The 13,534-nt window shown below is 50.1% G+C and overlaps 5 protein-coding genes and 1 non-coding gene across 6 annotated transcripts; 3 read left to right on the top strand and 3 right to left on the bottom strand.

The window, feature by feature from the left end:
- Window positions 1-635: 635 nt before the first annotated feature.
- On the bottom strand, window positions 636-1,497 carry STEHIDRAFT_163239 (uncharacterized protein; the record flags this gene model as incomplete). The annotated part of the gene is made up of 2 exons (XM_007310907.1): window positions 636-988; window positions 1,482-1,497. The coding sequence occupies 2 exons, from the start codon at window positions 1,495-1,497 to the stop codon at window positions 636-638; spliced, it is 369 nt and encodes a 122-aa protein (XP_007310969.1).
- Window positions 1,498-1,801: 304 nt separating this feature from the next.
- STEHIDRAFT_172952 (FAD dependent oxidoreductase) lies at window positions 1,802-3,438 on the top strand (the record flags this gene model as incomplete). The annotated part of the gene is made up of 7 exons (XM_007310906.1): window positions 1,802-1,931; window positions 2,016-2,168; window positions 2,234-2,349; window positions 2,407-2,600; window positions 2,663-3,092; window positions 3,159-3,237; window positions 3,311-3,438. The coding sequence occupies exons 1-7, from the start codon at window positions 1,868-1,870 to the stop codon at window positions 3,436-3,438; spliced, it is 1,164 nt and encodes a 387-aa protein (XP_007310968.1). The 5' UTR covers window positions 1,802-1,867.
- Window positions 3,439-5,955: 2,517 nt separating this feature from the next.
- STEHIDRAFT_31057 (uncharacterized protein) lies at window positions 5,956-6,216 on the top strand (the record flags this gene model as incomplete). Its single annotated transcript, XM_007310793.1, has 1 exon — window positions 5,956-6,216. A coding segment is annotated over one exon (261 nt), but the record flags the coding sequence as incomplete, so codon positions are not given.
- Window positions 6,217-6,521: 305 nt separating this feature from the next.
- On the bottom strand, window positions 6,522-9,730 carry STEHIDRAFT_163236 (alcohol oxidase; the record flags this gene model as incomplete). Its single annotated transcript, XM_007310905.1, has 24 exons — window positions 6,522-6,553; window positions 6,616-6,642; window positions 6,714-6,786; window positions 6,843-6,907; window positions 6,963-6,995; window positions 7,075-7,233; window positions 7,297-7,363; window positions 7,417-7,490; window positions 7,545-7,786; window positions 7,848-7,932; window positions 7,991-8,114; window positions 8,179-8,197; window positions 8,254-8,426; window positions 8,492-8,560; window positions 8,623-8,634; window positions 8,691-8,729; window positions 8,789-8,847; window positions 8,945-9,056; window positions 9,105-9,178; window positions 9,230-9,285; window positions 9,350-9,389; window positions 9,442-9,541; window positions 9,607-9,614; window positions 9,676-9,730. The coding sequence occupies 24 exons, from the start codon at window positions 9,728-9,730 to the stop codon at window positions 6,522-6,524; spliced, it is 1,797 nt and encodes a 598-aa protein (XP_007310967.1).
- A 1,838-nt stretch (window positions 9,731-11,568) lies between these two features.
- STEHIDRAFT_163235 (uncharacterized protein) lies at window positions 11,569-11,872 on the top strand (the record flags this gene model as incomplete). The annotated part of the gene is made up of 2 exons (XM_007310904.1): window positions 11,569-11,633; window positions 11,698-11,872. 2 exons carry the CDS (start codon window positions 11,569-11,571, stop codon window positions 11,870-11,872), a joined length of 240 nt encoding a protein of 79 aa, XP_007310966.1.
- Window positions 11,873-12,383: 511 nt separating this feature from the next.
- On the bottom strand, window positions 12,384-12,486 carry STEHIDRAFT_t295. Its single transcript has one exon. It is a non-coding gene; the product is annotated as a tRNA-OTHER (tRNA).
- Window positions 12,487-13,534: the final 1,048 nt, after the last annotated feature.

Here is a 13,534-nt window from a genome sequence, read left to right as displayed (position 1 = left end):
GACGTCGACCGTAGCTTAACCTAGCCTAGGCTAGGGGAGGGGATGACCGACGTCGACCGTAGCTTAACCTAGCCTAAAATTGTTCATATACAGCCTTTTCTGATTTTGAGGTCAATAGAAAACATTCAAACCTTGATATTAGAGTAAGAGATGCATGAAAAGTACATAAGACCATGTAAAAAATTGTCAAAAAGTTGCTAAAATGACTGAAAACGGCTCCGCGTAAGGTCAGGACAGTTCACATTTAAGGACCCCCCGGACCCCCCTCCCCCCCTACCCCCGGTTTTTTATTTTATTTATGCCTCCCCCTTGAGCAAAGGTAAACGATTCAGTCGAACACAGTGCACACAGAGACGTACAGAGGTGATAGAACGAAAGTCAAAATTCGTAGGAGATTCAGAAACGACAATCGAACACGGTCAAATTCAAATCGAAAGAGAGACACATCAGGAAGAAACGACATCACGGAATTAGGAACCTGCAGGAAAAAGAATTTGACGTAGACTCGACGGCAGATATGAGGATTAAGCTAAAAAGCACAGCACAGAAACGATGTGCACACTAGGAGAGGACAGCATCATCAGAGTCAAATCAGAGTATCCCAGGCGGCAACCAAAGAATGCACGTACCAGTCTCTACAAAGAGCCGATTTCTTTCCCCCTGCGGTTCTTGGTCAAGTCAGCATCAAGCTCGACTCCGAGTGGTCCGGGGAGTTCTTCCATGCCAACATCACTAGCAGCAGGGGACGAGGAGCGGGAGGCGGAGGTGGAACCGTGAGCAACGCCAAACACGATACTATTAAAGTCGTCCTCGACGGAGGCGACCATGGCTGACTCATCTTCGGATTCGGAGAGATCGATAGCAGCAGGTGCATGACCTTCTGCTTGCGAGTAACCAGCTGGAAAGACTGTACAAGAGGTCGATGGCCGGTAGGCGATAGGGGAACATAGACGGGAGGGGTGACAAGAGAAGTCTGATCCGGCGGGAGCTGGAAAGTGGTAGAATGAGAACGGGGTGCCCCAATGGCTGAAAACAATGCCCGATGGCTGGAGAGGACGCCACAGTGGCTAAAGGCGTTTCAAGAAAGGCGACGGGTGGAAGAGGGCCCGATAGGAAAGGGCTAACTGGCGCGAACTAGGAAGGGACAGGAGCATGCAATGAACGCGTTACGGGGAGCCAGTTGTAGTGGGGGATAGACGGGGAGGGCTTTAAGAAGGAGTGATGGCTCACGGTGCGGCGAAGATATCGACGGTCGAGGTACTGTCACGGTACCATTACAGTACCATTTTGATCGCTTCGTGTTCCGATCCGTCTCCTTATGTTTGTCAAGATGCCAGAGTATAATTATCAATTCTGGAGGTCTTCATATCTCTTTCCTGAACGCACTCGTTTGGCACTCGTCGTCTCGTCTTCTTGAGCTGGCATCACCTTTGAGATTGCCAGACCAAAAGTAAGTACTAAGCGCTAGACATCCGATTTACAGTCGAGAGGAGTCATATCGATGGAGAGCAATGATAGACACTGAGAAAACTTTTCGTTTTCCAGGTCCATTCAAGGCAAGGACATCCCATTTCATCAATTTGAACGGTCAGACTGGACCGACGTTCACATTAGATCGCTGACATTAGACCCTCAGATTGACTATGGTGACCACGTTGGATACTATTTCCGTTCCGCCACCAGGACTACCCGCAAAGGATCCATGCCTCTCGATCTGGCAGCGCACCACTCGTAGCTTGAGTATCTGAACCATGGCGCCACAGAATCTCTACCCCCACAAGCCGACATAGTTATCATCGGCAGCGGTCTTGCTGGCTCTCTGACGGCCTATCACCTTCTAAGTGCTGACGGTCCCCAGAATATCGTCATGCTCGAGGCTCGTGAAGCTTGTTCTGGCGCTACTGGTAGAAATGCTGGTCATTGTCGTCCTGGTATGTCCTTCCGTTGTCCTGTCCGTGCGATGGTCGGTTGATCGGATAATGGGCTATGTTGCGCCACAAAAATGTCACCTTTAGATGCTTTCCGCGGTTTCACTGCGCTCGCAAAGATACATGGCCCGGAGCAAGCGATGAAGATACTTCAACACGAGAAGCTAGTGTTGGACAAAGTCATCGACTTCATATCCACTAATAAAGTCGATTGCGATTTCGATCTCTGCGGTACCTTCGGTACGCCACATTTTCGATATCCTGTGATGTTCGTGGGTACCAACCTATTCTGATCATTGTTCCAGACGTATGCATGGGCGAAGACTTTTTAGACTATGTCACGAACGCGTTCGAAGAGTTCAAAGCCGCAGGTGGAGATGCTTCCCCAATTCGATGGATGGAATCCGAAGAGGCTCGAAAGGTCCGTTTGTCGAATCGACCTCCGGAATGATGTCAATAACCTATCGATTGCCACCAGGTCACACGCGTTCCATCTGCACTGGGTGCATTCGAGTGGAAAGCTGCGAGTCTTCACCCCGCAAAGCTTTGCCAGTTCATCATCCGGAGCAATGTCAAGAATGGACTCCAGCTGTTCACCCATACGCCCGCAGTCGCAATCACCACCGTAACAACGCCGAATGGAGTATGGCAGGTGAAGACTCCTCGGGGAAGGTACGCATCCCTTCCGTTCAGCCATGTTTTTCGCTGCTCGCCTTGATATCACTCTCTCGCAGCATCCTCGCAAGTCGGGTTGTTCACGCCACGAACGCCTTCGCACCCACGCTCCTCCCCCTCCTCTCCGGAAAAGTCACCCCCTGTCGCGCTCAAGCCCACAAAATCATCCCTCCTCGACCTCTCAACTCCACCAACCTCCTGACTCACACCTACTCCCTTCGCTACCAATTGCACCATTTCTATTCCGTCATACAGCGGAAAGTAGATGGTGCGATCGTGCTAGGGACGTCGAGAGGTATGCCTGGGATGAGCGAGGAGACACGGAGGGAGATTACTGGGACGACGGATGATACGAAGATCAGTGAGGAGATCAGGAAGGATGGGCTGGCGAGTTTTGAGAGGAGTTTTGGACTGGGGGATGGAGGTGACGGGATGGGGAGGCAGATAGGCGAGGGTGAGGAGTTTGGGTGGACTGGTATTATCGGGATGGTTCGTTTCTCCTATTTCTTAAGTTGGACGCTGGAAGCTCACCCCCGCGATGTTGCATTATTGCAGACTCCAGACCTCATGCCGTTTATAGGTCCCGTTCCCTCCCTCCATGGTCAGTTCGTGATCGCTGGGTTTAACGGTCATGGTTAGTCGTCCCTTATCCCCAATATGCTCCGCCATAATCCGGACCCCATGCCTGACTTCTGTTCTACGTGCAGGTATGGCCAGGATCTTCGATTGTGCACCTGGACTCGTCAAACTTATGGATGGAGGCGAATGGAGCGATACCAATATGCCTGAGTGCTTCCAATGCACGAACGAGCGGTTGGAGCAATTGTCTAAATAGGCCTTCAACGATACACATATATTATCTCTTTTACCACGACTGATTTCCTTTCTGCTCTCCACATGTTTCGTCGAAAGGACGTCCGAGCGCCACATTCGATTCTTGTCTACAAATGCAGACGCGCTTACGCCCACTACCGCTTCGTCTCGCTGAAACGCTCGAGGCCACCTTCGCCTGTGGAGCCATTTGTTTGCATGTGTTCACCTGTTCCAATTCTGTGCGTTCCGGTCGATTCCTTAAAGCTGTTCACCGCACAAGCTCCAGCACATACAGCGCCCCAAGTCGTACGTCTACAGCCTGAAACACAGCCTCGCTGATTACATCTGTGTTACGCTCGATAGGCGATGAATTCGAACTTGGTTGTGACCGCCTTACAGGCATGAAAGACGTACTCCAAACACTTCGTGTGCTTGTTCTTCGATGAGGTCGTGTCATTCCGAGCACACTCGTCGTCATTCTTCCGAGTAACATGAGAGGCGGTAGGTGGACCTTATTGCGGTGTTGGCGCAGGTGTGGATCCACGGGTAACTTGAGTAAAGAGTTGGCTTTGCTGGCTTGAGCACATTCTATGGTATTTCCTTTCTTGTTCTGATCATCAACCCAGCAAATTCACGAAGTAAACCTCTCCTAACTAATCGCTAATTACCTCGTATGTCCTCTTTCCTCGTCTTCCATTGTATCATTTTTGTCGGCCTTCCTAATCCTAACATCCTCCATCCTCCAGGCCAGACTACCTATCCTAATTTCCACACACAATGAAATTCCTCACCAGCATCCTCCTCGCCCTCGGCACCGTCGTCCTCCTCGGCGCCAACTGCGCTGAGGCATGCAAGACCGACTCGGACTGCACGAGCTGGAACGCCTGGTGCTCCAAGAACCACTGGACATATCATTGCGATCCAGTACGTCGATTTCACGTTTTTTATATACCCTCAACAAGCGGTGAACTGACACCTGGCTTGCAGGATGATGGGACGTGCCACTGCTACGATGGTAGCACTGTCATTGCGGATACGGGAGGAAGATAGTCGGTAGCTGTGACGCCTTTCCTTCTACGTCTAAGGGAAATTTGAGTCGAAGAGTCGGTCAAGCTATCGAAGAGTGGGATTAATTCAAGGGATTGTAGATATGTAGTAACCATCTGGAGACGAGGATGAATAATTGGATTCGGTACGAGGACATCATTGCGCCTTCTCCGAGACATCCACTGCAGTGACTCGTGGCAAAAGTGTCGAAGACGCATGGCGAGATACGAGCCACTCGAAAGAAAGGGACCTTGCCGAGTCACTTTCAACAAAGGCCCTTTGTTAACATGCGAGACTTATATATAGGTCCGAGGCAAGGCTAAGACGACCATCGACCCTCTTGTTCCGTCTGTCTTCACCTCGGACCAACCAGATCACTGCGCCTTCTTCCAATCTTCTTCTTATTATAATCCCAATCATGCTAGAGTTTACGAAAGAAAGCCAGCTCCAGTCTGCATCCCCCGAACGATACACTCCCCCAAGTCAAACAACTCTCCGCGACGTGCTCTCCCGCTCCACATCCCCACTCTCTTCCAACCTCTCTCTCGCCTCGTCTGACATCTCCGACATCCTATCAGACTTCGCACATCTCCCAGATGACTTCCGCCACTCACCACCCGGCTCTTTCATGCTCGTCGAGACCGTCCGCGTTCCGAAGTCAGCTTACGATTCGCTCAGCCGAAAGCTGCAAGACTTGGAGAAGGACATCGCGAACGTGGCGGAGAATCGACAAGATCTCCTCACAAGACTATTCGCCGAAAGAAAGGACATGAACGTTCAGATCGATATTGATGACACGTTGATCAAGCTGCTGGACCTCGCTGCAAGGGACGCTATTTCCGCGGTGGAGTTGGAGCTCCAGAAGGAGATGGCTGCAAGAAAGGCGAGCGAGGCGGGATGGGACAAGGAGATGATTCGAATGGAAAACAGATTGTCGTCAGAGCATCAATTGGTAATGATGAACACTTATTTGATGTTGTGTTTTTACGAGGCATTGGCGAAGGAACGGAAACAGCGGGAGGAGTTGGAAAAACGGGTGGAACAAGAGCATGAGACGGTGGATAGGCTGGAAGCTAGTCTCGCAGAGGCAGAGAGAGATAAGGTGACCGCGATGACGTGTCTAGAGGACGAGAAGGAGGAAAGCGTCAAGATGAAGACACGATTTGAACAAGAGAAAGCATTGCAAGACAAGGAATTGTGCTCGCTAGTCAACAAAGTCGAGCAGCTGGAGAACGAGCTTGCGGTATTGAAGCAGAAAGAGAATAAGGAGAGAGAGGAGGGAGAGAAGAAGAGGAGAGAAGAGGAGAGCAAGAAGAAGGAGCAAGAGAGGAAAGAGAAAGAGGAGAGGAATCGCGAAGAGCAGAAGCATAGGGAGGAGGAAAGGCAGAAACGGCGCTCGAAGGAAGAGAAGACTGCTAGTGTTCCGCTCGAATGGTCCAAGTATGAGGCGTTCTGGGCCACTATCCATTGTCTCATCGGTCGACCGAACCAGACGTTTGCCTCCATCCGTTGGCCTATGATCGTTCAACCCGATACCCCAGACGACATCAAGGTCGAGAAGATCAAGAAATTCGTCCTTTCTCCATCCCACTCGGAAGGGCGACCAAACAAGCAGCGCGTGAAGGACGCGCTGCTTCGGTGGCATCCAGATAAGTTCCAGAGAGTTCTAGAGAAGGTAAAGCCTGGGGAAGTGGAAAAGGTCCTGCTGGGAGCGGATTTAGTTGTCAAGCATTTGAACGCAATCATGGAGAAGCTCTGAGGGAGCACGACGCATCAGCAGTGTTCGTGCCTAGATGCAGAAATCATATACGTGCTCTGTTATTTTATGAGAAGGCGGCGGGAAAGAGGAGAAGGCGGCTTAGAAACGGATGGGAAAGAAAGAAAATGGAGGATTTCTTGTGAAGATCACACGCAATGCATTCGGCATACTTAGTACGATTTACGACAACACCAGCTATCATACACAGCAAGTCAGTCACTTCAGTCACGCTCCGGAAGTTCAATGCGTGGAAGAGAAACGAGTGATTTGCGGCAGGCAGGGAAAGAATGTAAACATGCTCAGAAGATGCTCCCCTTGATCATGTCCGCGCCTGACACGAAGTAGAGAAATGTCAGCCTTCAGCACAAAACATGCATTGCGATGGTATCTTACCCAGCTCTCCGAGAGCGTATGCTGTCGCTATTGAAGTATAAGTATAACAAATATCGGTCAGAGGTTGTATTACGTTGATGATCATGAGGAGCGAGAACCTTGCATATGGGCACCGATGTGGAGGGGGATGATGGAGATATCGACCACGCGAACGTTGGTGGTACCATATACCTATAGCGCATATCATCATTTATTGCCTGAATGTGTGAAAGTTATTCTTAACTCACCCTTAACCTAGTATCAACGACTCCTCCGTCCTCGCGTGGAAGCATGGAGCAGGACCCGACGGTATCTGGTGCCTCAGACAATCAATAAATGCTCCAGCGAAATGAACAGAGAGCACATACGATAGGTCGTATTGCATTGGGCTTTGAGGTAGTCTGAATTTAAAGTCAATGCTAAAGACATCGTAGGAGCGATGGGAATTCGACACGCCTGCGATCTGCTCGTCGGTCTGACACGCGAGGCCAGGGTTCAACTCCGCTCCTTTATATATCATATCAGTCCGGGTATCGCTGGAGAACGATTTAAGAGTCTTGCCTGTGAGAATGCTCTTCAACGGCTCCTGCTGTGCCAGCCGACGGTTGAACTTCATCATCTCAACAAACGTGCGGATGTCTGGAGGTGCAGTGAGCAGCTATGCTATGCACGCCGAATGAGATAAAGGTGACTAGAACTTACCGTACTCCTCTTCGAAGTAGTGTGGGTCGATGGCCGGTGGTTCCAACGGATCATTGGACTTGACATGCTACAAGAACGAGATTTAGGCACGAACTGTGGAACAGTGAGTCTATAGCCTACAATGGTTCCACGGGAGAAGGGATGGTTAAGCAGACTGGTTAACGTGATGTACTTCTTCTTCGGCTCAGGCAAATCTACAAACAACTGGCCGTCAGTGCTAGGGGTCAGAACGCACTGACGAGACTTACTGGGCTTCGAGCTACAAGCCTGAGTCAGCACGAGCTCACAGCTCGGGTCCTGGGCTTTGATGTGTTCGAGTTGAACCTTGAACTGCTTCTGCAGAGCAGAAGAAAACTTCTTCGCAACAATGCCGGCCTCGATCGAGTCGTAGAGCCTCTGCTGCAGAGCCTGAGAATTACTGCTGATGGAAGCGAGCGGGACGAAGGTCATGCAGATAGACGACATTCCAAATACGCCTTTGCCACTCTTGCTAAAAGACATGATTGATGTTTCAGTGCGGAGTGCACGGGGGTATTCATGGAATGACTCACTAGAGTTCTGTCTGCTTGACAAGTTCTTCGTGGTCACGGAGACAATCGAATGTCAGAAATTCGTCTTCCCTCTCTGGTTTGACCTCTGCGGACAAAGACTTGAGTTAGAAATAAGTAGCAGAGTATGATCCTAAAATTCGTACCATAGCTAGCACCACTGTAGACGTGCTCCTGAACATTGTTGCCCACGCCGGGAAGATCGACGAAGGTATCGATCAGGGCGTGTTCCAAAACCTTCTTGTCACCAATACCGGAGATTTCGAGGATCTGTACGATAGAGAACGAGAGGTATAAATCTTAGATTTGGTGTCGCAAAGGGAGAAAAGTGGACCTGGGGATCCATTACGACGCTGATATGCGAGGTGCGTTCAGCAAATAATACGAAGGCGAACAAGGATTCGCTCACCCTGCGGACAAGACGACCTCCATTTTGACAGATGCTTTATACGTTTTGCCTTCATGAACAAATTCTACGGCGGTCGCAGTGACGGAGTCACCCTTGGTAAGCTCAAGCTTGCAGACTTGAGCAGAGCAGAAGACAGTCAAGTTGGGTCTCGCAGCATTAGGGGTGAAGTACATCTTCAAGCCGTGGCTAATTTTCAGCGACGTCCACTGAACAATGGACACGGACCAAATGTACATACGTTGGTCGAATAAGATCTAACGCGCTCGGTCGGGTGGATTGTGACCGGCGTCAACCAAGTCCCCTTGGTCTAAGTGAATGAACGATAAGAGGGATCGGCTCGTCATCGGACAATGTCATTGAACGACCTACATTGCCCGAGAACTGAGCAGTATGTTAGAACACACCGTGGAAAACAAAAATTTATAAAACGAGCATACGGGTTCGCTCGCACGCTGAATGCCGAGACTTTTCAAGGCCTTCAAAATTACAACGCAATTAATCGGGGTACTCAGCAGATAAGAAGAGCATTATGTACCTGGTGGTATGGACCCTCGAAACCAGAGAGGGTGATAGGGTAAGCGACAGTCAGAGGGCCTGTCAAAGAGCAATGCGTTAAGCTATGCAAGGACAGCATACATCTATTATTGGGGAAAAGGCTCGCCGTCGGTGCCATGCTCTTTCAAGTCAAAACTCATCTCTTCTGTCTTATGCTCGGGCGGGATAAACCGTTCAGATTTCATGTAGTACTTCTTGAGAAGATCCCAGTTCCACCCGGGGTTACCGAGCTTCTCCCAGGCTAAACGCTATCGATCAGTAAACGATGGTTGTGTTCACAGAGAAAGGCGGCTTACCGTTGATGTCGGACTGTGCGGGACGGTGGTACTGAAAGAAGTTGACTTGGGAGCTACCACCAAGTCCCTTTCCACTGTCAGAGACATAAGTGGTCAATTATGATAAGGTCGGGAACACCACATACCGAGCCCAGTAGACAGAACGTCCGCCCGAATGGTCTTGCGGAACCTAGGCGGAGAGCTGAGTTAGACGTGCACAGTATCGTAACCAAAGGGTACGTACGGTGTTCTATGCCCAATCATACTGAGGCTTTCCGAAATGGCTACCGAATGCGGCCGGGGTCACTGTCTCTAACTGTCAAACACCACGACGTGTGTCCAGTAAAATGGGACGCACGGATGGCGGGGTCGTCGATGTTCGGAGGTCCTGCCTCCAGCACTAAGACAGAGACGGTAGCATCCTCAGAAAGACGTGAAGCGACGACGAGTCCAGCGGTCTAAATCCGGCGAAGTATGGAGCGATAAGGTCGAATGCCTCAGTAGCGCGAACAGGTCTACGTACCCCTCCGCCTATTACATAGATGAAGAACGGTCAGCATGAGAAATAGTAGAAGCGTGAGATAGTAACAACCGACGACAACGTAGTCGAATGTCTTGTCGGCGACCTGGTCAAGTGTGGCAGTCATAGAAAGAGAGAAAACAGGGGGGTGAACTTCGGCCCATGAGATCTTTAGAGAGTACTAGTACGTAGTACAAGCGCTGGGAACGGCTGTCAGATGCCCACATGTCCCTGGAGATAGAGCTGAGAGTACCCGAGTGGATGACCCCCCTCCGGGCTTCATGGACTCGCCTCACTCCTTCGAAGTGAGACATCAGATTGTGTCGCTTTCCTAGGCCTGCAATTGGATTGCGAAGAGAGACTGTAAACAGTTTAATCGTGTGACGTTCTAGCGAGTTATGGCGCTCAATATCTGTTCTGTAATGCACGCTGCCGCTGGTATGCCACACTACGTACTCGGCATTCCGCAACTTCGAACAGAATACTCCACACACCACTACAATTCTTCGGGTTTCCTGATCTCTTCAGCTGATAACATCATTTCGAGAGCATCGTGAGTCTGAAGACCAACTGTGAGACTAACCGTCCGACTTTTCCCCCACAGTCCCTGATCACGACGACGAGAATATCGGAATATCGGCACTGCACCACCACACTTGCGCGTCCGAATCGACAATGATACCGAACCCACCGTTGTAGACCGCGCAGACCCCTCACTCATCATCCCTGCGGCCTATCAAGTCTCTCCATTTTCATCTCCTACAACCCGTTTTCCTACAACTCTTATCTCCCCTCCAAACCCAACTCAAACTACAATAACTCTTGAAAAGAGAGTCCTCCCTAAACACTGTGCATCGGATGATGTAGAAGACGGGTACTAGACGGAGATGGATGTCTTGTAGGGGGAGAGGGCGATGGTATCGGGGACGGCGCAATTCGATGCGGACGACGAGTTTTGTCGGGCGCAGGGCATCGCAGAAGTCCTGTGCTTGTACAGCCCAAGGTATCGAGCTTTCCGGTATTAGGGACCTCATCCTCCCATCGCACCATGGCGATGAGCGATCTTCCTCTGTGGTGTCCGTTCATATCTTGGGTAGACTGGGACCTGGGGAGATGAGGGAGGTATTGGAAGGGGCTGAGATTTAATTGTGGCGAAACATTTGGGCGCGATCTTGCAGACATCCTAGGTTATCTCCTTGGATACCATCTACTAAAGCAGTTTCCTGGTATATGGGTAAGCTGGTCTTGTAGGTGTCAAACAAATGGGCATCGGCGTGTGCTCGATCGCAGTCGGCGCACGCACCTCGTGCGTCTCTCGACGTTTCACAATTGATGAAGCTTCCAGGAAGCATCGGCAGCCGCAGGGAGTTGAACATAGTGCTGAAATTATGAAAACAATGCGAGAAAATCTCTCGTCCAGGGGTTTACTAGAAAAATAGGGTGATAGCAAGTGATAGCTCGTCAAACAACAAAGTGGCGTCCATTAAGCGCCCATTGCCCACATGCTGGTAGCCAAATAGAGCCAAACAATAGCATGCGCTGTTCTTTTCCGGCGAAGTTTGGTTCTTCAGGTTCGTTTTGGGGTTCTTCCTGCTCGTAGCCTATTCTTTGTTGTCTCACGACCGCGACCGCAGAATCTTTTCTCAATCTTCCCTCTCGCAAGCAACACATCTGGAGCCTCGACAGAGGCGTTCGCCTCAGACTCAGTATGCAGAGCCCCCAGGAACGATTAGGCCCACAAATTCGGGGACTTGAAAATCATCACAATCGATCTGGAGCTTCACATTTACATAAGCCCATTGGTTTTTCATGTAAGGAAGGGAGGTAATAACAACGTGCTTCGGTCTTGCCTACCCCCAAGCATCGCCTTCAGGCTTTGTACATACACAGATCAACTCATTGAGTTGACTTCTCGTACTTTGTGCCGTGTCCTTTGATCCTTTCCACATCTTTTCTTCAGTGTAGATGGCCATATGTACGAACATCGCTAGCAGGAATACCTTTCCCGATATCACCTGGATCATACACAGGTATGTATCACGTTGAGTTCAGAGATCCATACTCACAAATTGACTACTCCTCCACATCTCATAGTAGCCATACCGCCGTCATGATCCTCTTCCTCTCCCGATTTCTGGCTACCCTCATCTTTGCTATTCATCTCACCCCCACATTCGCCGCCGACGTCGTTCAATACTCTGCTTCGACCAGCACGGTGTGTCCCTGGAACTCATCACCGTCGGTATACCCTGTAGTCTTCAGGTCTTAGGGGATCCGGGTTGTGAGGGGCCTGTATTTGTGGAGCATGGGAATGGGGGTAGCGAGAGTTTTTGTGCGGATTTTGAGGGGGCTGGAGGGTCGTTTTTTGTTAGGTGTGAGGCGGGCGGTGGGAGGCGAACTGACGTTGTATCTCTCTGTTTAAGGGAAGAAGGTTTGGTGGTTTTCGTGTTCCTACGTCTCCTGATACTGATGATTTATTTGTAGAGGGTCGGAGAGCGCGGAAGTGTGACTACAAGTAACGTTCTGGTCGGTGTTCTTTGACTTTGTAGCCACGCGAAAGCTGATGGTCCCGACTTGGTGCTGCTTATGAGACGGGTGAAAGTGACTAGCTCGCGATCCGGGAGACTCTCACCAAGGTCAGATGACACGATCACAGGTGTGTCGCTACTCTCCCCGGCTCATCTCTAACAATGCGGCTCTTAAGTCAGAGACATTCATTTGGGTGTGTGAAGAAGTTCAAAAACGGAGGAATATTATGCCATATTGTCACTGACTCTGATACCTTCGGGCTGGAGTCGAACCAGCGACGAAGAAATAGATACACTTGGCGCTTGCCGTTGCTTATCTTTTCTCTTTGCTCTGAAACCACTGAGCCACCGAAGGGTGATTTATATTACGATGCAAGGGCTCATTTTCGACTCGCCTTGCATTGTTTGCTTGACTTCACGGCGTCTTGCGCAATCTGCATCGTTGCTCGCCCAGACGGGTTAGATTGGATTGATCGTGAAGTGGCGAGTGTTGAGCCTCAAGTGGCCCTTTTTTCGACGATGTAGAACGACAGATAGTCATACAGCATTCTCATTGGTGGAGGAAACTTCATCTCTGTTTTGATGAGCCGATTTATTTCACCATTTATTTCGGTGTGACAAGAGGATTGTTGAGTTGGTCCATTCAGCTTCGACTATTCACGACCTAAGGCTCTGAGCTGGAGTCGAACCGGCGACGAGGAGACAGCGTGTCAGTTCTTTACCTCCCTGCTCTTTCCGCCGAGCTAGAACTTACTTGAGGCCATAATCCGAGTGTTTCTAGAAATGATAAGACTACCACGATGCAAACCTCTCCGAGGTCGAACCTCTTTTTTTATCCTCTACGGCAAGTCACCCAATAAGCAATCACTCGCTATACTGTACCATTCAGAACGGTTCGCCACCCACTTGTGACCGTGACCAAAAACCTCACATTTCGCCACACCAGACGCTCATTGTGACCTGTGACCACACCCATTTTTCACCGCCTTCTCCGTACCATAGCTACTGAGTGTATGTCCTTCTAAATCAATCAAAATTCCTCTAAATATTCAGCTGTACTTATGACAAGGCTGCGTAGCGTACTTAAGTACTTAGACACTTATAGCGGAGTTTAAAATATTTGTGGTACACGTAAGGCCACTCAGGTCATTTGCGCCACATGAGCGCAAATTGTTCGAGACATCCTGGTCTCACCCACATTTTGCTTGCTTGTTGTTCCCTCCGCCTGCAGACACTCATCAGTATGCCACCTCCTGCAGCTGACAGTAGCTCCCATGAATTAAAGAATCTCCTCGACATGCCCCCTCATGCGAGAGAAGCTCTCCTTCCAGCTCCTGATTCCGGTGTTCTCGACTTCCTCAAGTTCGGACTCCCGGTTGTCACAAAAGCCAACTGCAGCAAAC

Source organism: Stereum hirsutum (genome assembly GCF_000264905.1).
Source record: "Stereum hirsutum FP-91666 SS1 unplaced genomic scaffold STEHIscaffold_22, whole genome shotgun sequence".
Classification (NCBI taxonomy): domain Eukaryota; kingdom Fungi; phylum Basidiomycota; class Agaricomycetes; order Russulales; family Stereaceae; genus Stereum; species Stereum hirsutum.
This window is presented reverse-complemented; position numbering and strand designations above follow the sequence as displayed.